Source organism: Ambystoma mexicanum, chromosome 3p, assembly GCF_040938575.1.
Source record: "Ambystoma mexicanum isolate Mex_15411 chromosome 3p, UKY_AmexF1_1, whole genome shotgun sequence".
Classification (NCBI taxonomy): Eukaryota; Metazoa; Chordata; class Amphibia; order Caudata; family Ambystomatidae; genus Ambystoma; species Ambystoma mexicanum.
In genome coordinates, this window is record NC_090925.1 from 811,560,429 (window position 1) to 811,585,795 (window position 25,367).

Consider the following 25,367-nt stretch of genomic DNA (forward strand, 5'->3'; position numbering starts at 1 on the left):
AATTATGCCAGGACTTCTTTGCAAGCAGGGGAATTATGCCAAGAATTGTTTCCAGAGGAGAAAACACATTCCCTTAACTGTAATGCCAGCTGATTTTTTATGCCAGCCCTGCAGAGCATATCTGTCCGAAAGTGTTCCACTGGCAAAACAGTTATACCAGAACTCATCACAACCATGAACTTCACGCCTCTGCTCTCGCTTCCAAGCAGGTCCCTAATGTTTCTATCTTTTGAGATCCCAACCGTTTCATTACCACTCCAGCTTCCACTTGTGTTTACCATCACACAAATGATTCACATCCTCGCTAGCACAGCAACACAAGCACTACCAAACACAGATCACAGAAGAGCCAGTCTATATTAACTGATACCTCCCAGAGCCCATTGCGGGTTCCTTTGCGGAAGGAGGTGCATGATAGATAGATGAGCCCCCTCTCCCCACCTTTAATGAAGGATGAACTCCTAGGTGACCCCTATATATCAACCTCTATCAGCAGTTCAGTCAGCACAGGCCCTTTCGTGTTCTTCCACTAGTGGCTGGCACACTGACAAGTCCTTGGCATGTGCCATTTTCTTCACAAACGTAATGCAAAAGGGGACATGGGTGGGTGCAGAATGTGGAGGCCAAGGGGAGTCTAGACATGTCTGTCTCTGCCAGATCCGACAAAGCAGAAAAGTCCAAATGTGACCACTTGACAGACGTTTTCTGCATCCCTCAAATGAATAGTAATGTGGCCAGTTAGAGGCAGAGGGTAAGAACAGCCGATATCACCACTATTGCTTATTCACACTCACCTAGAAACATCTTTAGTTTTTCAAATTAACTTGTTGCCCAAATTAAGTTTAGCTAGACCACCCCGTGAAGGAGAGCCGGGAAGGGGTATCAGGAAACTGCACTGAAGGATAATATGGTTTAGGTTAGGCTTGAATGTTACGAGCAGATGGCGCTGGCAGAATTGTTTTTGTTGTGCGCAGAATGTGGTCTTGTTTAGGGGAACAGGTTCGTACTCCGTAGTGGCAGACCTAAGAACAAGTGCCCGTGGGCAAGAATGACAAAGGTAGCCCTAGGATAATTGGAATGACAAGACGGGACAGGTGATAGGGTGGGAATTTGGGTGGGCAGAGCCTTGGGTGTGTGGATGCTGCATTTTAAGGGTAAAGATCCAAATGTAATTTATTTTAAAGTTCATCTTTTCCGTTTGTATCACAATTGACGGCCTAAATATTTCGCTTTTAAGCACTTGGTCATAGCAGAATGGGAGGGAGAGCCACAGCTGTCTCCATGCCAGCTTGGAGAACATTCTAGGTGGCAGCTGGCCTATTTAAAAACATCCTCCAGAAGACAGAGGTGCAAAGCTACATTAACACTAAGCATACTCTGACCTGTTAGATGACACCTCCAAATAGCTGGAGAGGAGCTATTCACCAATTCTATACAAAGGCTAGTTTCCAGGACGGCAGGGTGGCTGTATGAAGCAAGGGCTACTTTGCAGAAGGGTAGAGAAAGGAGCAGGAGCAGCAGAACCTGGAGCAGGAGAGAGGAGATGGAGTCCCAGAGTAGGGAAGAGCAAGTATCATGGGAGGTGGACAACGATAGTAAATATCAGGAGAGGTGAATAGCAGTAGATGGAGAGAGGTGGATATCATTAGGAAGAGAGAGTAATAATTACCAGGGAGGAGAGGTGAGTATCAGAAAAGGGATAGAGGGGAATATCAAAAGCTGGAGAAAGGGGGCAATCTGAACATGGAGTGAGGTAGACATCAGGAGGTGAAATGATGTGAGTAAAAGGGTGTTTAAAATGTTTAAAATGTTGAAGAAGGTAGTAGAGTCAGGACAATGCTGGATGTATTGAAGAAGTTGGCAGGGTCAGAACATTGAAGTGTATTACTTGCTAGGAGAGAGGTGCCCCCATCAGTAAAGGTGGAAGGGTCATGGGAGCGTTGAAATGTATGGGTTGTGAGGAATCAGGTGCCCAAAGGGGTAAGGGAAGATGGAACAGAATGTAAGAAAAAGGGGGGAGATTTTTCACTGATGTGAGGTGAGTTGGAAAATAGGGACCGGGAGACTCTAAGGGAAATAGATGGGCAAAACACCGGAGTAAGCGCAGGAGAAGCAGAGGTGGTGGGTTACAAAGTATTTTGGCAGACTGAGGGCTTCACTGTGTCCCACAAAGTTTCTGGGACAGTGAGGAAGGCAGAAGGAGTCACTTGCCAAGTCTAGGAGTGGCACCACAGGCAGAGAGGTGGTCACTGTCCCCACCTCCCTACATCTCCTGGCCTCCATATAGGGCTCTGGGAGTTGCACTGATGAGCAGACAAGGACTTCTTGCCAGGGACCTAAAACAATTAAAAATACCAAGATCTGAAGGAGGAAGAATTTATTTACAGGAAACCCAAAAGCCTGAGACTGACAGAGGTCCTGAACTTGGAATCAGGGTGTGAAAGCCCTTAAATCTGAATTCCAGAAACTCAAAAGCCAGGAGCCTGAGATAAGAGAGAAGAAGTGTGAGGGAAAACATGAAACCAAATGTGGTGGGACTAGGGGAGGCCCTGGAGCATTCCGCTGAAACTAGAGACATTGGATAGAGACTTTATTCAAAGGCTCGACCAGGGAAGGGAATCCTGAGAAGAACCCGGATCCTGGAAATGCTGCACTGAACCTTTACTTTATTTTACCCCACTTAGTTGAAGCGGATGAGTTACTTGAGTTGTACTACATGTCTGTTTATTATTTTGCCCACCATCGTCAATGCCCTTGAGTCTGATGTTGTGTCTGGTCCTTTAATCCCCTGTCCAAGATGAGCAATTTCTCAAACACCTCCAGTGACAGAGTCATGTCCTCATTAGCAATCGCACACTTATACAGTGTTTTAAAAATACTCTTTTATTTTCTTACTTGATGCTGCAACCTGGCCATCTTCAAATCCTGTTAAGAGAAAAGAGACACAGATAATTAGCGGGAGACTTCTTGTGTTTTGGCTATTAGAGCTAAAATGAAGAATTAGTAACCAAGCTGTAAATTGGTTATGGTGCCATGTATGAGTGTGATACTGGTTAGACAGCATAGTGGATAGGGGCACCAGTATATACATCTATGCTTAATCTACATGTAACAAGTTTAAATCCCAAAGAGGCCAACTCAGATTTTCATCCATCCAAGGTTGGTAAAATGTGTACTATTGAGTTGGGTAATAATACCTATTATTAAATACTAAGAGACAATTCAGTTTGTTTTGGGGGTTGTATAGTATAGCTCATTTGTAATATTACAATCACTCAGAACCAATATTCTCTAAATAGATGAAAAGTCTGATCTTATTTAGAAGTTAGGTGTGACAAGGATGAATCAACTGTCTTTCTTCGGGATTAGAACAACCAAAACTAAACTTCTGCCTAGTTCTTTTTGTTCTATTGTGTGGTTCACACAAATCACCATAAAATTCTACACAAAATACTATCATCCAAAAAGCATTTTCGGAACAGTCTATAACTGGTTGAAATTCTTCTGGAATCATAGACACAAATAGTACAATCTGTATAAATTGGCCTACAGACAAAGGCCAGCCCAAATGACTACCCTGGATATCTGTCTTACCACTGTATTTTTCACACTGCGCATGGAACATTATTATAATATACTTATTCCGTTCATTCCTGAGACATCACAGGTTAGGGTTACTGTATTTTTTTAAATATTGGGTCGGGTGATGTAAATTTCATCTGTTCCAGGCAAATGTTATTTTTCCATTAATCGATCATTACAAATGGTAAGTAAAATTGATTTGCACCAGTGAAAATTGCCCGTAAATTAAATAATCAGAACCCCAGATGTCTACAACTTGAGGGAATGGCTATAAGGCCCACGTTTGCACCTATTTACACCAACCTCTTTATGTATTTGTGGGGGAAGGAACACACCTGGACCAATACTTTGTAAAAAATGACTGACTGCAAAATGTGCGGTTTCAGCTTTTAGAGATTAAGAGGATATCTACACTCAGTTCTTGCTAACTGTTTTCATCATGTTGACTCTTTGGACTTGGTATATTTATTGAATTAACCTGTTAATACTATGAAACACAAAAAAGAGCAATTATATAAAGTAACACAGGTGTTTTTCATAACCAGATTTAGTAACACATCTCAGGAAGTAACAAATATAATATGAAAACATTGGCAGGTTCTTAAAACATGCTGATTTGAAGGATATTTTGAAAAATTGTCCCTCTGTATCAAACTACCAGCTACTGAAAATCTAGTGAGCCCGAGCATGCTTGTTAGCTAAAGAAAGCGTAAAGATGGTTCAAGATGGCTCACACAAAAAGCAATGCGCTTTCATAAATGTGGGCATCGCCAAGATGCAATGTAGCAGATCAACCCAAATTGACTATCTTATGTAGACAATCCAGTGAGTTTTCCATCTATCAGATGATCACTGTGTATCATCAGATGACGCTATCTTACTATTGCTCCCTTTCTTACATTGGTTTTCCAATCCACCCCTTGATACAAGGAATTTTAGAGCATAGTCAAGCAATTTAAAAGCAAGACACCCTGTGGCTATACGCTTGAAGGACTTTCTTATGATCCTGATCCTACTCTTTTACATTTCTTTGGGTTAGCAAAACAATTTCCCCATCGTAGGGGGTGGCAGGGAACAGAGAAGGTGGATCAGTAGCATGTGCACGCTGAACCCCAATGTTGACACAGATGCAGAATATTAGATTTTCAATAAACATGTTTTACTTCTTCCTTTGAAATGTCCAGCGCCTGTATAGATATCAATATTGACAGAATTGTGTTGAGGGATATCAAACCGCGCTCAGGAGAAAGGTTTTTCAATGTCCATAAAAGTATAATCTTGAAACTTCTAGGTTTGTATTCGCAAAACAATATGAACCAAATTCTCTTGGCTTAGAATAGTCTTTATTATTGTTGAACAAAAAAACAGCCGACACGTGTTTCGACCACCCTGGTCGTTTTCAAGGCTGTGAAAAATCATAATATCCATACACATGTCAATTGCAAACAAACTTTGTTCAATAAGTGATATTACGACAGATGTACACATAAAAGAAAATCAAAAACCATACCATACAATGGGGTTTCGAACAAAGAGTTGCAATGTCATGGTCAGGGATTTGAAAAGAAAACATTTGCAAAGATTTTTTCAGAGTTAGCAATACAATATCTTGATATTACAAAAAGGTTGTCAATTGAGTATTCACACAATGAAGCTTATTGAAAATTTCCTCAAAAGGTATATTGACGTTCAAAATGTGAATTTTAGTGTGTTACAGCACCGACTAGTCACCATGCAAAAACGTGTTGGGAACCTTAATCTTAGTGGGGTGTCCTAGGAAATGAACCAGCACCCAAATCCTGTGGTATGTTTAACGTGTGAATTAGAACAGAGAGTCCTGTGTGAAGTCTGTTGTAACCTCTATAAGGATAGGAAAACGACACTCTGGGTCATTCTGAGTTTGGAGGCAGCCATGGTGCTATTGGCACCATGGCTGCCTCCAACCTCGGGTCCGGGTAGTCGGAATGGGGACTTACCAGGACATTCCGACCTATACGGACCCGGTAAGTCCCCATTTCGAAAACCATTCCCCATTCCCATTTCAGCCCCCATAAACCGGCCGGCCCTAGTGGGACCCGCTAGGGGACCTCGGAATGCGTCGGTTGGGGGTTAATGGCACCGGCATCCTTACCGGTGCCGTTAACCCCCTACCACCATACTCGGAATGACCCCCACTGAATACCGAAGAGTGAAAGAGTCTTACCCAATTTCAGAATAAAGTGCTTCCTTTATCTGAAAACCAATCATTAAAAATCCATCTTAATTTAGTCCTGTAAACATCTAGTCTTTATAGAAAGGACCACGATCATCAAAAACAAGATCAAAATGACAGGGTGTACCTGAGGTAACAGTGCTAGGAGTGCTCCATGGCACTGAGACACTGGACCAACAAGGGCTTACTGACACAGAGACACTGGAGCCAGGAGGACCGGCTGAGGCTGTGTGGCCTGAGCAGGAAGGGCTTCTCTGGACTCTGTGCTTGTGGGAGGCTCCAATATGACTGGGGCTTGTGCTGGGCTCGCGTTTGACCAGAAGCCAGCGACCAGCTCAGATTTTGTGATACTGCATTTGACTGAGGGGCCTACCATGGCTGAAGCCTGAAAACGGACACAGAACAGGTGGGAACGAAGCAGATTGCTAAGCTTGTAAAAGCAAAAGGAAATATCGAGGCTGAATACCCCAAAAGGAAATACACCAAACACAGGCTTATAAAGATTCACAGATCTTTATTCTATAACTGTACAGGTTACAAAGAAACAAAGTATCAGATAGCTATCTGGCCCTCAGTACATCACAGAGAATGCCAGCCCTTTCGGTGTGAGAAGTGAGAGGTACTGGATGTCTAGACATTAACACTTTTTATACAGTTCTGATCATAATGTCCATCACCCCTATAGGTTAATAATTCTCGGTCTAGGGTTTGTGCCGAGTTCACTTCTAGTTTGTCCAACTATATGCATGTGGATTATCTTCAGTTTGTACAACAAGTCACAATGGCAACAGTGTATACTCGGATTTAACAATAAGTCTTAACTCACGTCCTATACAATGTAGTTCAAGAAGTGTCCATGTTCAGCATTTAGACAGCATTGTAGTTGATGTATGTCCGCGGATCAGACTTGTTGGCGCAGGTAATCCTCTGTCTACAAGTCAGACATAGGACAAGGTCTCTTTACTCGACCCAAACATTCGGCCAACGGACAGTTTGGACATTAACTTGTGTGCAAAGGTCAGGACGGCTAAGTTACAAGCGGGAAACACTGTCCACCATTTTAGAACACAGAACTACTTTGGAGTGGAAATCAAAATGGCGGCTGGACCTAAAATGTAGGGTAAGTCGATCTAAAATCGAAACTTTGCTACGCAATTTTCTTCGCAGAGCGACTGGGCTTACGCCAATATATACAATAAAGGAGGCACAATATCATATCCCGTTTAACAAACCCTCCTTTTGGCCTAAGCCAAGCGCTAAACTACCTCTAGTCACTTTACGAGTAACTCCACGTCTCAATGTCCATACATCCTGAATCACTATCGCAGATATCAATTGCCATGAGGTCAGATACTGAGATTTCCTTCAGCACAAATTCATTGGATATTTTCTCTGGGGGGTATACCTTGTGCCCTAATGTATTCATCGCTTGTGCACAACATCCTCCTAACATCAAACACATACCAGGAAGACATTGTATACAACAACAAAGAAACTACAGAATACCTAAAATAATCAGCAAGACCGAAAGTAGGTTACATCCCCAACATCGCAAGAAGTCCCAGAACCAAGCGCTAAGATCCCAGTTTCCCTCGGGAACATGCACTTCTGAACTAAGGATGTGCAGATTTTGAATAGCTCTGAAAATCGTTGGGGAAGAATCTGGCACGAAGACACAGCAAGCGGACCCCACTAATTTACATACCCCACCATGCTCAGCCAGGATGACATCTAATGCCATCTGGTTCTGAAGTGCCACTAACCTTATTGCTTTCTGTTCTAACGTCATTATAGAGTATGTCAGTAGTCCGGTTGATGGTCCTCTCCAGTACTCTCGCTAGTCTCCTGATATCTTCAGGGTTCAGCATTTGTCCCCAAAATGGCACAACGGGTTTAGCTGCATCGCCCAGAATTTGTGCTGAAGTATCTCCATTCTCGTCCCGCCATGGACGAGCCTTTGAAATTTCTACAGTGCTAGCAATGAATACCCCGGGTAACAGAATTCCTAAATAACAGGTTCCCTGCCAAACCCTGGGTAACCATGGAAATGCTACATTACCGCAAACAAAGTAGACAGGTTCGCCTATATACAAAGGTCTGTCCTCACTGGTCAAATTCGCAATGTTGGCGCAACCTTTGAAATCACCATTCCTCTGTATGCAGAAAGAAACTGAATCGGGGCTGTGGTTGACAGTATAAGAAGGTGGTGTGGCATCCCTATTGCCTATAGGAGCCATCTTGAAAGAGATCAAAGATTGAAAAGGACGGGACAGTCTGTCAGAAGGCCTAATAGAAGCAACATTAGGCTTGTGTCATGAGCACTGCTCCCGAGAAGCCAAGTCAAGCCCAGCATCCCTGGAAGCAGGCTCACGACCCTCGTCCCCGGCTCCAGCAAACCCCTATTGGGGCCCTTTCGACCATGTCCTGGTGCCTCTGGCACCAGGCTCATATGGAACCTCAAGCCAGGGGCGCCGGGCTCATAATTCTTGCAAAGGTGCTTGGGTGGACCTACCTGTAGCAGACCATGCTGCATACTCACCTTTGCAAATGCTGGCAGGATGAAGTCCCCAGCCTTCTGCTGGGAGGAACTATTCCCTGAACTGGGACTACTTTCTTATCTGGGTGGGGCTGGTGCCACTCCTTAGCTCTGGAACACAGGAACTCTTTTACCTGGGCGAGGCTGAGGAAGAAGACACCCAATCACTCCAACACTATTTAAACCACACCCGATTGGGAAAACGTGCTTCGCGTTATTCTGCATCTGCAGCAGGACGCTCACCGAGTCAGCTCCAGCATTCCAGTGACATCTACAGCTTCAGCTCAGCAACCTGTGGAAGAAAGACACGAGAACTATACTTACCATCCAGCAATCCAGACACCGGCAGAACCTGCAAGCAAAAGAAACATAAGGTTAGCAAGTTGCAACATGTTCGCAGCCGCGCTCGCTTAACTGATCCATCTGTGCTTTCACGGATTCTTTGCGGCCTTCTCTTCAGCAGCCTAACGGCACCTGTAAAGACAAAGAACATTGTTAAGTAGGAATCGGGTGAAGGCGGCCGCATTTACTTTTCTTACCTGCTTTTGTGCGCGTATTACGATCTCTTCAACCGCAGCAGCCCGGCACCTGAAAACAAGAAAAGACATTATTTAAGTGCCATTAAAGACTGCAAGAAAGCCTAACACTTACGTGTTTCCCCATGTGCATCCGCGACTGGGAAAACGCCCGCAAGGTCCCGACACCTGCAAATAAGAAAAGAACATTGGTAGAGGTGCTATAATAAGGTCACAGATCATTATACTCACGTACTTCGCACGTGCAACGGCAACGGACGAACAACGCCCGCAACATCTCAAGACCTGAAAACAGAAAACAAGGGACATTATTGAGGTGTCATTGAAATTCCCATACCTACGTACAACCGCACGTGTCGCACTCTCAGTGACCATGCCCTCAGCATCCAGGCACCTGAAAAAGACAATGCAAAGACTTCATTAAAGGTGCCCATTTCTTCAAGAATATAAAGTCTTTATACCTACTGGCATCCGCTCGTGCAGTAACGGCGGCATCACCTTTTGGCATCTCAGCACCTGTGCCACTTCTAAGGCCACAAAAGACTTTGAGGACCTCCAGTGACGTACCTGGAACCCACGCACCCCTGCATAAGTCGCAGGATGGAGAGCCCAGCATTTATACGCCTAAGGTGAGAGCTCACCAGGACATTGGACTTTCGGAGAGTTGGCGATTAGTGAGGAGGAAGTCCAGCCAAACGGTCATTAACCCTTTTTTCTTCCGCCTACAGAAACCTTAACCTGCAAGCCAGATGGTCAATAAGAGGAAGCCCAGTCCAGAGAGTCATCCGAGCTCTACGCTTCTCAATTGAAGAGACTATAACAGTTCAGCCGGGACCAGCGCCTCCGTGGGAATCAGGTGAGTGTTACAGCTTGCTCCTATTCGCAAAGAGTGAGAATCCGAGGGGCGTTAGAACACTTTTCTCAAAATCATTCAGGTTAGTTCCATCAAAGTTCCCTGAGACGCTATCGTTCCATCAGCCAAAAAATAGCGCTCTAAGAGAAGCATAGCAAGAAGTTGTCAAAGGTAAAGGATGAATATACCAGCCCAGCCCCTTATCCCCGTGTTGCGCTAAATGCGAACAGACCCAACAATTGGACTTATACAAAATGGCATGTGTAGCATTCATAATGAGTAATAGAGTGTTGTTGTAGTAACTCTGTCTGTGCTGAGAATCTCTAGGAGACAGAGTGTGCAGATGCACAAAAGGCGTAGAAACAGTAGGTACATTTTCAGTAGGTAACATATTTTCAAGCGGATGTACTTCTTCTAGATACCAGAATCCTAAGACAATGACTATTGTAAAACCAGTTAAAATTATCGCAAGACAACAATATGTTTTCGGGGCCCACGCATTCGATTGTTCATTTTCGCGGCTGGTCACACAGTCTCTTATCTGTTCCGTACGAGCGGGGGCGGTTGCAGGCATTGTTTCTTCAAACGACTACATCAAAGTTTATTTGCTGGCGATCTCCAAACCGAGCGTCTTCTTAGTCCTTTCACAAACCCTAGCCAACAGAATCCCCTTCTATATCGGGCCAAAAAAGCAAGCCCTTTGATGATTTTCCTTGATGGCACAGCCGAACCGTGCAGTAAGTCTACTTCCTCGGACGCAGATCGTACCTTGTGATCCCTGGTACTGAATGATCTGTGAACAACGTGTCGTCACTTCCTGATGGAAGCGACGAATGCAAAGCAAGATCGGACACAAAATTCGGAGCAACCTTTGAAAACGGAACTGTTGGAGAGTGTGGAGATGAAGTGGCTGTTTTTCCTCAGGCCCCACGGGCTCAGGGAGAGTCTCTGACGCACTCCCGATGATGGTTGCTGCTTCGTGATCTTTGGTTACATCATTGGTGAGGGGTTCTGTATCTTTCGTAGCATGCGGCAAAGGGTACAGAATTCTCTTGATGTGAGTCGTGTGGATCCAGTGCTTCTTGCTGTTACTTCCACCGCCGTCTTTGTGACCAGGAGAACCTGATGGGGGCCCTGCCAACGAGGTGCGAGGCAAGAAGATCGCTCAAATGATTTTGTGAGGACCCAGCCTCCCGGCCATATGCTGTGACCGGGGCCCTCGTACCTGACAGGTAAAGTCTCTCGCACCTAGTGATAAATAAAATACAGATTTTTAGTTAACTGGCCACAGTAATCAGAAAGAAGTACATTTTCGACCTCTCGTAAAGAATGAGGTTTTGGCATATTCCAAATGTTAGCTGGCCTACCAATGACCACCTCAAAGGGAGAGAGCCCAGTCTTATTTTGAGGGGTCGTCCTCATGTACAATAACATGATCGGTAAGGCGTCCAGCCATTTCAGTTTGGTGCCGGCACACATCTTAGCAAGCTTGTTCTTAATGATGCCGTTGTGTCTTTCTACTAGTCCAGCACTCTGCGTGTGTCTGGCCGAATGGAACCGTTTATCGATCTGTAATACCGTGCATATCTGCAGAATTACAGCAGCGATAAAATGTGGACCATTGTCCGACCAGATGACTCTTGGCAGACCAAATCTTGGAAAATATTCTTTCAGCATGGTTTTTGCTGTGGTCATAGCTGTGGCATCTTTGACGGGAAAAGCTTCGACCCATTTGCGAAAGGCACGGATAACAACTAGTACGTATTTGAAGTTATTACAACGCTCCATTTCAATGAAGTCAAAATGAATTACTTCAAAGGGGACAGAAGGTGGGCCAAAACTACCCCTAGGAGTCGGTGTGCCCTTTCCCACATTATGTTGCAGACAAATCATACACCCTTGAACGAAGCGCTGAGCTACCTTAGGGATTTTATCATTTACCCACACATTTTGCAACATTTTGGTGACCTTACGAGCACAAATATGGGTGGGACCATGAGCCATAACAACCATCGTCATAATATACGCGTCAGGCAGTAACCATTTCCCTTCAACTTTGTCAACCGAACACCCGTCATCATCCAATTTCGCCAAACCCTCAGCCCATTTATTAGATTCCTCTGACATGGCATCGGATTGAATGTTCTTTATGGATTCAATACCCTCATCCAAAGTACAGGCATTTGTGGCTTCCCTTGAAGTATACATTTCTGAAGAGAGATCAGTAGCAGTTATTGGCTATGTGGTCAGCGAAAGTGTTCCCTTTTCCTACATTATCTATAATCTTCTGATGTGCTGCACATTTCATAATTGCTAGTTGAGTAGGGAGTGCAAGCGCTGAGAGTAACCGTACTATCAAGGAGCCATGTTGGATTTTAGTGCCATGTGAGGTCAAGAAACCTCTTTCTGCCCAAATTCTGCCGAAGTTGTGAACCACCCCAAAGGCATACTGACTGTCAGTATATATGTTTACGGTAAGCCCTTCGGAAAGTTCACAAGCTCGGATCAATGCTATAATCTCTGCGGCCTGCCGGAGCTATGCATGATTCTTTTGGTCTGTACGACCGTGCTCAATGCAGTGATTGCATAAGCAGCTGTGGATGTACCATCCGGGAGTTTGAAACAGGAGCCATCACAAAACAGCTCCCCTTGTGGATTGTTCCAAGGAATGTCTCTTAGATCGATTCTGCCTCTGGTCTCTTGTTCTGCAGTTTAAAGGCAGTCATGTGACTCTTTGTTACTGCAAGCAGTACCTTGCGTGAAAGGTAAAAGTTCAGCCGGATTAAGGACACAACACCTCTTTATTTCGATGTGCGGTGCAAACAAGATCAATTCATATCTCGTTAATCGTGCGGAGGTGAGATGTTGCGTTTGTGTTCTGTTTAATAGAACATCTACATAGTGAGGTACCATCAGGGTTAAAGCATGGCCTAGGACCATTCCCTCGCTCTGTTTTACTTATGCATCAGCAGCAGCGACAGCTCTCAAACACCTTGGCAAAGCGCATGCTACAGGATCAAGGGCGGAAGAAAAGTAGCCGCACGGCCTATTCCTCCCTCCATGTTCCTGCGTTAATACAGCCAAAGCACATCCATCACATTCATGCACATACAACACAAAGGCCTTTTCATAGTTTGGTGTGCCCAAAACTGGTGGCGAGCACAATGCAGTCTTGAGCAGATCAAATGCTCGCTGGTGTTCCAAGTTCCACGGCAATAGCAAAGAAATGCCCTTCTCGTCAGAGCCAACATTGGTTTAATCACAAAGGAGAAGTTCGGCATCCACTCCCTACAGTAAGAAGCCATTCCTATCAAGGCTCGGACTTCCTTCTGTGTATTTGGGACAGACATGCTAGAAATTATTTTTATCCGTTCAGGTATCAACCTTCTTCCCTCCTTTGACAGGAGATAGCCTAAATAGGCGACCTCCTGTCGACAATATTGAAATTTTTTAAGCAAAGCTTTGTATCCATGTTGTGCTAGGTGGATAAGCAACAACACGGTGCCCTCCTTACAAGTGCTCTCTGAGTCAGCAGCTAAGAGAAGATCATCTACATACTGGAGCAGTGTACAAGTAGTGGGCAACTCGAGTGTGTCGAGATGCTCTTTCAAAGCCCTACTGTAGATGCTAGGACTCTCCATGTAACCTTGCGGTGCACGGGTAAAGGTAAATGAGCGTCCCCCTAAGCTGAACGCGAACAAATATCTACTGTCTTTATGTATAGGGATACTAAAGAAGGCGTTCTTTAGATCCACCACACTAAAGTGAGTAGCTGAAGCCAGAATCATGGTTAATATTGTCGTTACATCAGGCACAATGGGAAATTGTGGAGCAACAATCTTATTGATGGCGCGTAAATCAATAATGAAACGAAAGGGAATCGCATTATTGCCTTTTTTGTACACAGGCAAAATCGGACTATTGCACAAACTACCTGCAATTTCCTCAATCGCCCCACGGTGCACAAAATCGGAGGCTATGCATTTCAAAGCTTGCTCACCATCGACCGAGATCTTATACTGGGGAATACGTGGCAACTTCACTCCATGTTTCAAAATAATCTTAACGGGCTCAATTTGCAAAACACCGACATCATTGTCGTCAATTGCCCACAAACACTCCGGAACATCACTAAATTCCTGCGGCAAAGGTCTGGTCAAGAATTGAGAGACAGAAAGTTGCTGTGGTGAAATCGTCAAACGCACTCCATCAGAAGAACAATGAATTACCGCATTTAATTCCTTCAACAGATTCAACCCCAACAAATTCTCTCCACAATTCCTAGTCAAAAGGAATGGTCAGTGGTCCATAAATGGACACAAAGAAATAGGTACCGGCGAAGAAACCGGACAAACAACTGGTGTGCCAGAAAACCCTACAGAAACATTGGTTTGCCCTGACAGTGAAATGTTTGGAACCCGTGAATGGTCAATGGAACACTTCTGTGCCCTTGTATCTATCAAGAATAGATGCTTCCTATTTCCCACTATCATCTCATCATAGGGACCTTTCTGATTAACGGGAATAGGCGTTGGTTCCAAACCCTGCTTCGGGCAATCCTAGCGAAACAGAATGTCGTCGAAAGGAAGTTCTTCTGAGAGGTAAGCGGCAGAAGGATGATCAAAAATGTTTCTATTATCCAAACTTGGTGCCTGATTATCCTGTGAAAAAGGTTGCTTTGAATCCTGTGAAAACGGACTTCTACTAGGACCCTCTGCACCTGGGCGGCCTCTGGATCGTCTAACCATATTCCCAAATGTGTTATTCGACCTCTGCTGGAGGATCGGGCATTGTGCACGCCAATGACCCTCCTGTCTGCAATAAGCACACTGGTTTATGTTTACAGGACCCAATGGCACATTTCCCTGTGTAACATACAGACCCCTAAATTGCGAATTACCCCCTCTAGGGCCTCTAACAATTTGCTGCAATAATAATTTTGTCTTTAAGTCACCTTTTCTCTTTTCAACTCTTTCCTTTTCGTTATTGACATGATTCTCATAGTACTGAGCCATATGCAGTACTTCTGACTGAGACTTTGCTTGCCAAGCGCTCTCTGAAGACATAATTTGTGTCTGGATGTCAGGCAGCAATCCACGCACAAATCTGTCCATGAATAGTCGTTTCCCAGACTCTGTGCTTAAGTCTTGCCCACTGAAATCAGAAAATACTTGTTCGAACCGATTAAAGAACTCGTTAGGACCCTCAGACTTTCCTTGGACACAGGCAGTACGCTTGTCCCAAATAATCCTTCTTTCAGGAATTATAGTTTTCAACTTTGTAACTATTCTATCAGGCAAAGTTAGTATTACCTGCGGTTGTCTCTCACCAGCTGGCCTTTCTCTATCAAGTCTAACCATGTTATCCCATGTATCTCCTAACCCTGGTACATCATCTACAGTCCTAATCTGTTTCCACAAATAAATAGGCAGGAGCACGGGAAATAACAAATCAATATCACTTAAGGTAAATACTGATGATTGCAAAACAGACTCTATTTCTTTGTAGAACCCTGTCAGATTCTTCCTAATATCGGGAATATATTGTTTTATGGTGTTCATTTCCTGTCTCGAGAACCGGACGTGAACAAACTGTGACACATAATGTGTAGGAATATCTTGAGCAGGTGTACCTGCTGCAGGATCAGCGGGAATCTCTACTTTTGGGACAAATGTCGGAGGAACCTCCCTCATAGGCAACTGAGAAGTAGGCAACTCCAAACGTTTACTAAGCAACAGAGCTAAATCGAGCGCTAAAGCAGCCGAACAAGTGTCAAATGAAAAAGCCCTCTTATAAATACTCAATAACTCTGCGGGACAACAAATCATTCTTTTTACACATTCATCCTGCAGGTACTCTACCATTACCTGTATCACTTTCCTCTGCATTTCTGGCGTATACTGACTACACGTGTCATATGCTTCAATGGGAGTTATCGACATGTCTGAGATCCACCTAATCGCATATTTCGTACAAATTCGTGTTTCCTCATTAATCTATTTACGACAAGGAAGAAAATAATTTCTGTACAAACATAGCATCCAAACTATTATCATCTACATCTTCATTCCTTAAGCTTTCCAACTCCCTTCTATACACAAAAACCCTCTCGACATGCTCTTGTACGTTCTCCGCAGAATCTCTAGAGAATGCTAAAGTATTCAGATCCCTTAACCCTTGAGGGACATCTACATCATTTAGCCTGTTCCACATTACACATAAATGAATTCCTAATCCTTCAATAAAAACGTTTTTCTCAGGAAAATTGTCCAAATTACAAAGTGTGGCAAGAACATCAGCTTGTTCACCTCTCTCCATGCAATGTTTAGCCCATGCAGTCAATTCATGCTTTCTCTCTAAAGACACAGTATTACGAGTTACAACCCTCGATCCCGCTCCCCGATCTACTCCAAGTGGTGTAGAACCACTTGGAGGAGGGAGAATAGGCACATTTTATACATTTGGAAACAGGTTTCCGGCAGGCAAACCCCCCCGGACCCGTAACAGCAGGCAAAGGTGGAGGAGCAGGTGGAGGAGCAGGAGGAGCTACGGGAGGAGGAATAACAGCTTGAAGAGGAACATACGGAGGTGGCGCAGTGGCACCAGGCCTTCGTTCATTTAAAAGTTTGTCAATAAGCTCATCGGATACATGAAAGTCTTTAGAAGGGTACATTTTCTGGATACCAAGTGAAAAAGCCCTATCCATATTCCTAACTGAATCAGACTGTTTATTCTGGTCATATAACAACGCTTTTTCGGCATTCGTCATATGACGGTGCGCATGCTTTTCTCTACTCTTAAGCTGCTGCATAGCTTCTTTCATCCAATTCTGTAATACATTGAATGCTGCAGGTCTAGCCTTTTTCTTCAATAATATGGATTCTAAGTATTCAATACAAGGAATTTCAAAACTACCATTGATTGGCCACTGAAGTTCGGAAGCGTGTCTAGTTTGTCTGTGACAAATATCATTAAATACTATATTACCAATGCTGTGCTTACAGTACATAGTACACGCCAGCGACCTCTCCATTGGTGCCGGTCGGCCAAATTCCAAAGATTGTCTGTCACTGCGGAATAATGCCCTGAAGCAGGCAGACAATTTCCCCAGGCATATCAGAATACTGGTGTTACCTGGTCAATAATTGCACTTGCAAGTGTAATGCGCCAAAACAAACTATCAGGATACTCGGGTCATGACTCACCTGATCAAATCCTAAGGAGGTCCGATCAGATTAATAAAGTTCAAACTAAGGTCACACGTGGTTGGTGATTTCGGCAAATATGCCCGCCTCAATATATGGACCCTCATCAAGATGCTGACTGGGACCGTGGGCTCACCGTCCAGGGATCGGGTCGTACAGCGCTGCTGAGGTGTCGCTTCTCATCCAAGAAAGCGGCCCCCTTTTACACCATCCGATCCTGGTCCGATAGCTGCGTCAACCGTCAACGAGCTTGCATCAATCTTGAGGGTCCCTATTCGGGCGCCATCTGTAAAAGCACAAGGAAATATCGAGGCTGAGTACCCCAAAAGGAAATACACCAAACACGGGCTTATAAAGATTCACAGATCTTTAGTCTATAACTGTACAGTTTACAAAGAAACAAAGTATCAGATATCTAAAATCGAAACTTTGCTACGTGGTTTTCTTCGCAGAGCGACTGGGTTTAGGCCAATATATACAATAAAGGAGGCACAATATCATATCCCGTTTAACAAGCTGTCATTACCTGAGAGGGATACCATACACTAGCAGCCGCCTGCCACTCTTGCAATTGGGGAACTGGGAGTGACAATTCTGAGAAATTGGTTCGGAAGGCCCCACTGTGGCTATGAACTATCACTAGTCGAATTTTGGACTGAGGATAATGGCCCTAACAAGAGCACAGCACCACATATTGTGGTTTGACTTGGACCCACTATTTCTGTAGAGTATTATCCATCTTTTGTTTCCCTTACGCCAAACCTGCCTGTGCGTGTTCCATTGAACCGCCTTTGATACTACAACTACAGTGTAAGTGTCCTCTGTTTATCCCTTGTCTGTGACAAGTCAGATGTCTTGACCTTCTCAGAGTTGCTAATTATGCAAGTAAGATTCACAAAGATTTGCTCAAGGGCATGTACAGTTTACAAAGAAACAAAGTATCAGATATCTAAAATCGAAACTTTGCTACGTGGTTTTCTTCCCAGAGCGACTGGGTTTAGGCCAATATATACAATAAAGGAGGCACAATATCATATCCCGTTTAACAAGCTGTCATTACCTGAGAGGGATACCATACACTAGCAGCCGCCTGCCACTCTTGCAATTGGGGAACTGGGAGTGACAATTCTGAGAAATTGGTTCGGAAGGCCCCACTGTGGCTATGAACTATCACTAGTCGAATTTTGGACTCAGGATAATGGCCCCAACAAGAGCACAGCACCACATATTGTGGTTTTACTTGGACCCACTATTTCTGTAGAGTATTATCCATCTTTTGTTTCCCTTACGCCAAACCTGCCTGTGCGTGTTCCAGTGAACCGCCTTTGATACTACAACTACAGTGTAAGTGTCCTCTGTTTATCCCTTGTCTGTGACAAGTCAGATGTCTTGACCTTCTCAGAGATGCTAATTATGCAAGTAAGATTCACAAAGATTTGCTCAAGGGCATGGCAAAGATGCGTTTTGGGTCTTCTATTTGCTTCTATATAGGCTTTGTGATCAGATAGGGTAGCACATGCTGAACAGTATGTGGTAAGTGACTAGGTAACACCACCTGATAGTCCCTGGTCATCTTACATCAATGCATTATTCCCGCACTTTACCTTACTGAGGAATTCCAAATAGAAGAGTGGGGCACTGGGCTGTCCCCCACGAAGAGTAGCCCCAAATGGGACATGCAGAGCGTCAAACACAAAGTGGGTAGCGAGGACAAGGAATAGTGGCCAGAGGAGTAAACTGCAAACCCGTAAAATGACTCTTATCCCTCCTCAATCTTGTTTCCTCCTCCCTGGTCTCTGCTTGTTCCATTTGCCTCTCTCACCCTGACCGTTTTCTTTGCCTCCTTTGCTTGTTAATTCCAAAAATAAAATGTGCTTTTCTTCACTCGTAACGTTTTATCTTCTGCTGATTTCCCAGCCAAAATGGCCTCACATTTTTTAAACGTGTATTACTTAGGTTGCGTCCCATTTTCTTTAGCTTCTTTCAATCCCTTTATAGGGAAGTGACATCATGGGAAGAGAGGACCTGCAAACCGCAGCTCAATTATAGCAGGAATGGGGGTTAAAATCTTGCTAGCTTTTCATCAAAGGCTTAAAAATTAGTTAGATGGGAAGAATGTTTTGCTGGCGAATCAGCAGAAAATAAACGATTAATAGTAGTAAAGAGCAACATATTTTTTTTTTATAAAAACCTGATAGAAACAAAATGGGTTTAAATGGTGCCTATTGCAGCACACTTTTTGAGAAAATTGTTGTTAAAGTCAAACAATTTATAATCGACTCTTTAACTATAACACAAGAAAAAAGTCCAACTAGTTCCAGCTGCCAGAGCACCAAGAGTATACAGGAGCAGTATCTAATACATTTTCATGATGCCTGTGCCTGTAATACACTCATGTTAGCGGTGCCTGACAATACCAATACTTCCATGTAAGAAGATATTGTCAAGCTGGCTGTGCCAAAATATGGCAACATTGCTGATTTAAGAACACAGATGACAGGTGTGCCTAGAAATGGCAATATTGTCACTGTAGGACGACACTGTCATGCTGGCTGTCAAGAAAATGACAGTATTTCCAGTTTAAGGAAACATACATGTTGACTGTGCCTAGTAATGCCAATATTGACAGTGTATGATGACATTGGCATGCTGGCCAGACCACAATATGCCAGTATTGCCACTTTAAGAACATGTTCATGGTCCTCTATCCATTAGTGATCTATAAGTCTTACCCATTATAAGATTTCTGACAGCAAAGGAGATGTCTTCTATTGGATCTACAATAACATTTCTCCGGTGCCAAGTGATATTACACACTGCAGTCACCTCTACCATTTCGTCTCTGTAAGACAACAGAAGGAACTCAACATGCTGCAGGTGCTATATAAAACAGTGACACCTGTCGGAATTTGGATTGTATTGCAGCGAGTCGCTCCTAAGCTTTGAAACCGCATAGTCCGGCTCAATAAAGAGCTTTTGCAACACACAAAAAAACAGATCCACATTGAGTTGTAGCCCTGTAAACATTAAACATATAAGGCAACAAGCAGCTCTTGCAAGGCAGCAACTCTCTGAGATGACATCAAGTCATTGCCAACCTGTAGGAATTACACACAGTGTTATGGGAAACACAGAGCCAACCTAGTCCCTGGCTAACAAGATTCTTAAAAAAATGAATGCTCAAATAATATTTAGTGAGGTTTGAAAACTGTCAGCACCTGTTCCATGGAGACTGCGACACAAAAGAGCAGCCTAGAGAGAAACCTCTGGTCTTGGTGGGTACAAAGACTGGAGGTTTCTCTTTGCATTGCCAACAAGAACAACCTATAATGTGCAACTACTCGGAAGTGTGTGCACCCATAGCACCGGCTGAAACATCTACAGTCCTTGAAAGAGAAGGGAGGGTCTCTCTGCTAGGTTTCCTACGTACATTCGAGACGATCTGTGAGCAAGCTTAATCACTCTTATTCACTAGTGTTAGATTTAGAGGTACTTACAAGCCCCCCACACTGCAGTGATGGTTCAGCATGCACACATCCAGGATGGACTGGACATCGACATACGTATGCAGGTCACATGGCACACAAATGATTGTACCCAAAACTGCTCACCCAGATAACATGCAGAAATATGGAACTCCAGCATACAGTATTCTCAGACTCTCAATTGCCAGTAACTTCACAAATCACACTTTAATCCCCTATTTCTGGCGTGGAAATAGTAGTTGGTATCTGTAACAAAAAACCTGATAATAATAAATACTAATCAAATTGCATGAGACTATTGGGTGTTCTTTTTTCTGTGCAGAGTCGAGCTATGTAAGGAGACCTTCAGTTCTATTCTGAGAAGTCTCAATGAACTGCTTTTCTCTATTAGCAAACTGTAAGGGGCGCTGGCCAATCAGGATGTTCGGAATGCGGGCTTTATTGAATGGTACAAGACCACGCTCCGAGTAGCCTGGGTACACTGCGCCCCCTTCTCTTCCCCACCTTCCCCCGCACCTCTTAGCTCCTGTGTAATTTCTAGGGGAACTACTTTTGTGGTTCAGATTAAGTTTACTTATTTGCAGATATTTGTTACAGCGTGATTAAATTGCTTTCTCTATGTCTGAAAATCCCAATAAAGTGGTGTTCAGAAAACTTGTTAGCATCTGGCCCATGACTGATCTATGCTCGGCAAATGACATGCTGTCAGAAGTGGGATCAACTTGCCTAGATAAGCTGGTTTGATCAAGATACCCATATTTTCAATTTGGGAACAAGTAGGAAACCCAAAGCAGAAAACAACCCCAGCTTTTCTTAAGGACCTCACTACTCCAAAGGTAGTATCACAGCCAGCCCTTCCAACACCCTGCGATTCAAGCTCTGAATAGGACCTGTCCAACAGTAAGTCTAGCACCAAGATAGTCAAAGCTGAATCCACACTAATCCTGTGCGTATGAAGTGGGAAGCTGAATTGACATTTTCTTCAGGGGAACCAGACAAGAGGTCATTGGGCGAGAGGCAGTCAAGATCGTCATCTTAACCTCAATTTTAAGGAATATCTACATGAATGGTTACTTGCAGGGTGGTGCTAATTTCCAGTGCTGTCCATCTTCAAGGGCTTGTGGGGATTGGGTGCCCCTCCAAGGTGGTACTTTGACTGAGATAACCAACTGGTGGAGGTGGATCGGCGAACTAGACTCACTCTCTGTGGGATGCCATAATGAAACACTTGCAGCGTCAGGTGGCTGTATCAGGGTGAGTGGCCCCAAGTGGAGTGCCTAATAACTGGCAATGCTATCTCTGACAAGTGTGGGGAAGCAGGAGCTGCAGATTGGCACTGGGCGTCTGTGGCACCCGGGGCATTCCAGCTGAAGAGGCTGCTATTGTCTAGTAAAATGTGCATGGCCTTTATTGGCACTTGGGAAATGGATTGTACACATCTCTGCTTTGAGATAGAGGAATCCTTGCTCTCAACCTGCACCCTGTGGCCTGATGCAGGAAAACCAGACACAACAATTAGCATTCAAATGAATATACCTCATTGTGCAGGCAGCCAGCCTGCTGCAGAACTTCCTATAACAGCACTGGCTCGCATAGGGGTACCGATTTCAGATGAGTTGCTTATGCTGGCATAGAAAATGTCATCTTCATTTGTGCGCTGATGGCAGTCCTCTTCTGCTGAAAAACCATGGCGCCAAAGGGCACCTAGCTCAGTCCATATCTACCATTGTGGCATTGGTTGGTTGTACTGCAGGGTGGGTGCCCATAGGAACCCACACAGCTTGATAGACAACCTAATATGGTAGTGTGTACCTGCTATGCAACTATGAAGATACATAGTGGTTATTGCAGAGGGGCCCTCACAAGGTCTGCAGAATAATTCCAGCAACCATGGGTCATCACCTCTCCCCCAGGTCTAGCAGGAATCATGGACACAAGTTGACCAAAATGGCAAACCCAAAAATGAAGCGAAAATATATCTGCACAATCAAGATCACTGGTGCAAAAAGGAAATCAGATCTTCTGTCGCCTACCGAGACTCCAACAGAACCTTCACTGTCATAGGTAGTAGCTGTATTTTGGAGTTATTTTCCCATTTACGGGGCAGACAAATGAAGATGTCACCAAACTTTATTTGTAGATGCACAAAATAAAAAGGTGTCAGGTGAAATTCGACACATGGGGCGAAGAGATCGAGGGTAACATCGTCAAATTACAAAAGATGGAAACTGAAATAGGGCCTCATTCCAACCCAGGCGTTAAGGGGTTTACGGCGCCGTAAACGGCTCCGACCCTTAACGCCTGATTACAAGGTCCCTTAGCGCCATGGTCAGTTTAACGTCTGCTTTTTGCAGGCGTTAAAATCCATGGCGCTAAGGGACCTTGGAGATAATTACGGCACCGTAATTTACGGTGGCGTAATTATCTCCTTCCCCACTCCCATTATGCCCTATGGGGCAAAAATGGGAATGGGGAAGGGTAAATGGGAAATGGGGATTTACCGCCCCACTCACCTTGGAATGGGGCGGTAAATCCGCCAACCACCATGGCGTAAACATAGTTTACGCCATGGCGGTAAAGGTACGACCTAGGCGGTAACTTACCGCCTGGGTCGTAATGAGGCCCAAAGTCTTTAAAGTAAGCAGTGGAAAATCTTGAGAACCGCAGCAGGCAGAACAATCCGTGCTTCTACCGGGTGCTGGAGTACTGAAAGGTACTAAAAGTATTCCATTCATCAACAAATTTCTACAGCAGCTATTAGGGTGAACTAGCTATTCTCACCTCATAAACCAAAGGGAACCTAAACTTGGCCTGAGAAAGCAATCTGATTTCAATGGGAACATCCATATAGATATCATATAGTCAAGCATATTGCTTTCAGACAACACCTGCAGTTAAGGCACAGACACTCACATAATCTCACAGCAATGCCGGTTTGGACACACTTATAATGCTCCACCCATCCCTTGCATCGATACCCAAAACCTATATACTACTTGATGGGATTCCTCAAAATCACCTCATGGAAAGTGCATGGACTGTTACAACCAGTCAAATGAACCACAGTTCCGCCTCACCTTCATAGGTTGTGCTGTGGAGTAGCTCTGCTCCAACAAACCCATGTAAATGGGAAAGGATCCAGCAAATTACAAAGAGATTGGATGTCTACTTCTAAATTATGCCCACCACCGATTGAAGGCAATTTGTGTATGGCAATCTCTAAATCCCATTCTCAGCCCCACTGAGACAGATACTGTTGGCAGATGGATTGTGGCTCAGCAGTGTATTTCTCAATAGGTATTGGATGTCATTATACTCAACTATTTCAGGATTCAGAAACTAATGAGGGAGCACCCCTTGCATTATTGAAAGGGGGGGTTTCATTTTCCACATGATGGACATTTAGATCAAAGGTCCACTTCCAGATTCCCCAAAAACTCAAACCCACAGAATCCAACAGGACACAATGTCCTGTCTTCCTCTCTCATTGCTTGGCAACTACTACACCCTAGAGAGCTTGAATATACTTCCCACTCTACATTCATTATCAACACTGAAGATGACACCACATTTCTACTATATAGGCTGAATATGCAAACCATCCCTCAGAGGATTACTGATATCCCACACTGGGTATATTAGGCAAGAGGTTGTGAAGACTACAACAGAATGGCTTCAGTGCTTTAAAGCTCTAGCGAAAGACTGCATCGTTTGGCAACACTACAACATTCCAGGAATTGAGGCAAGCTAACTTCGACTTAAATTACACACATGCACGTGCGCGCACAATCGCGCGCACACACACGAACACGCACTGGTAGCAATATCTGTGAAATCTTTTCTTTTGACTAGTACATCAAAATAATGTGGCAGCATTGATTCAGTAGAGGGAAAATGCACACAAACTGTAGGGCGCTGGGAAAAAGAAATTGGAACTCTAGCAAAGTCCCTTTTCTATTTCAATACTAGCCGATTGAGCGATGATGAGGTGTGGAATTATGGAGAAGGTGGGGGATGAGTGTTTTGTGAGTGTGTGCGGTGTGGTAAAGTAATGGGGGTTTGTGGCCAGTGGGAGAAGCAAGGGGAGGCACCGGAGGCAGAAAATTGACTGCAATCAATCATTGGATGGCCTAGAATATAGGCATAAACTGGGTATGCAGGCATGCATTGTGAGCAATCTGACTGGTTGCAGCAGGAGTGCTGGGTGCTACTAAGGAATAACTTTGCAGACAATCCATGTATTCTGCCTCTGAACTGTTTCAGACAAAGGTGGGTGACTCTGCACCACACAGCTCATTTCTCCTCAATCAGGACATGAGAAGGTGCTGGACGGGGTCATAAAAAAGAAGAAGAAAGTCACAGAAACACATATTCTTTCTTCTGGTTATAATAATTTGCCATGTTTTGCTTTGATATAATCAGATACTCAGAAAATATGGCATGTTTTGCAATCATGTACCAGGTGCTGAAATCATTGGTCCACACAACTACGTCAGTTATTACCAAAACAAGCTCAGATAAATTCACCATCTGAAATTAAATCAGGCATTTTCATCTTATGTCCCAGACACCCATGTGATTTGGCTGCTACTGACGTCATATGCCAGGGTGTTCATACAATTTACAAGCTACTGACATCAGCTAGTCCCATGTTGTTCCTACACCATTTGCCAATTACTACCATAATATACCCAGGTACGAAGACCATTTTCCAGCTATTGCCATTGTTTGCCCAGTAGTTAGATGAATCACTTTTAACTAGCACTATTTGGCAGGTGTTGTAAACATATCTTCAAATATTCCAACCACTCGCCCAGGTATTTCCATCATTTTCCATGCGTATCATATGCACAGGTACTCCTGCCATAAGCCTCATTTTACCATCACATGCCCAGGCACTCGCAGTGTATGCCAGCTTTTGCCAAAATGTCCTCTGTGCTTACACTGGTTGCCTGGTA

General features: G+C 44.1%; 1 protein-coding gene across 1 annotated transcript in view; it reads right to left on the minus strand.

Moving 5' to 3' along the window:
• Positions 1–25,367, minus strand: part of LOC138580921 (serine protease 33-like) — a 187,660-nt gene that overhangs the window by 127,390 nt on the left and 34,903 nt on the right. Inside the window, exon 2 of the mRNA XM_069651853.1 lies at positions 2,896–2,925. Coding sequence (XP_069507954.1) covers positions 2,896–2,925 — 30 coding nt within the window. The remainder of the gene's footprint in view (positions 1–2,895; positions 2,926–25,367) is intronic.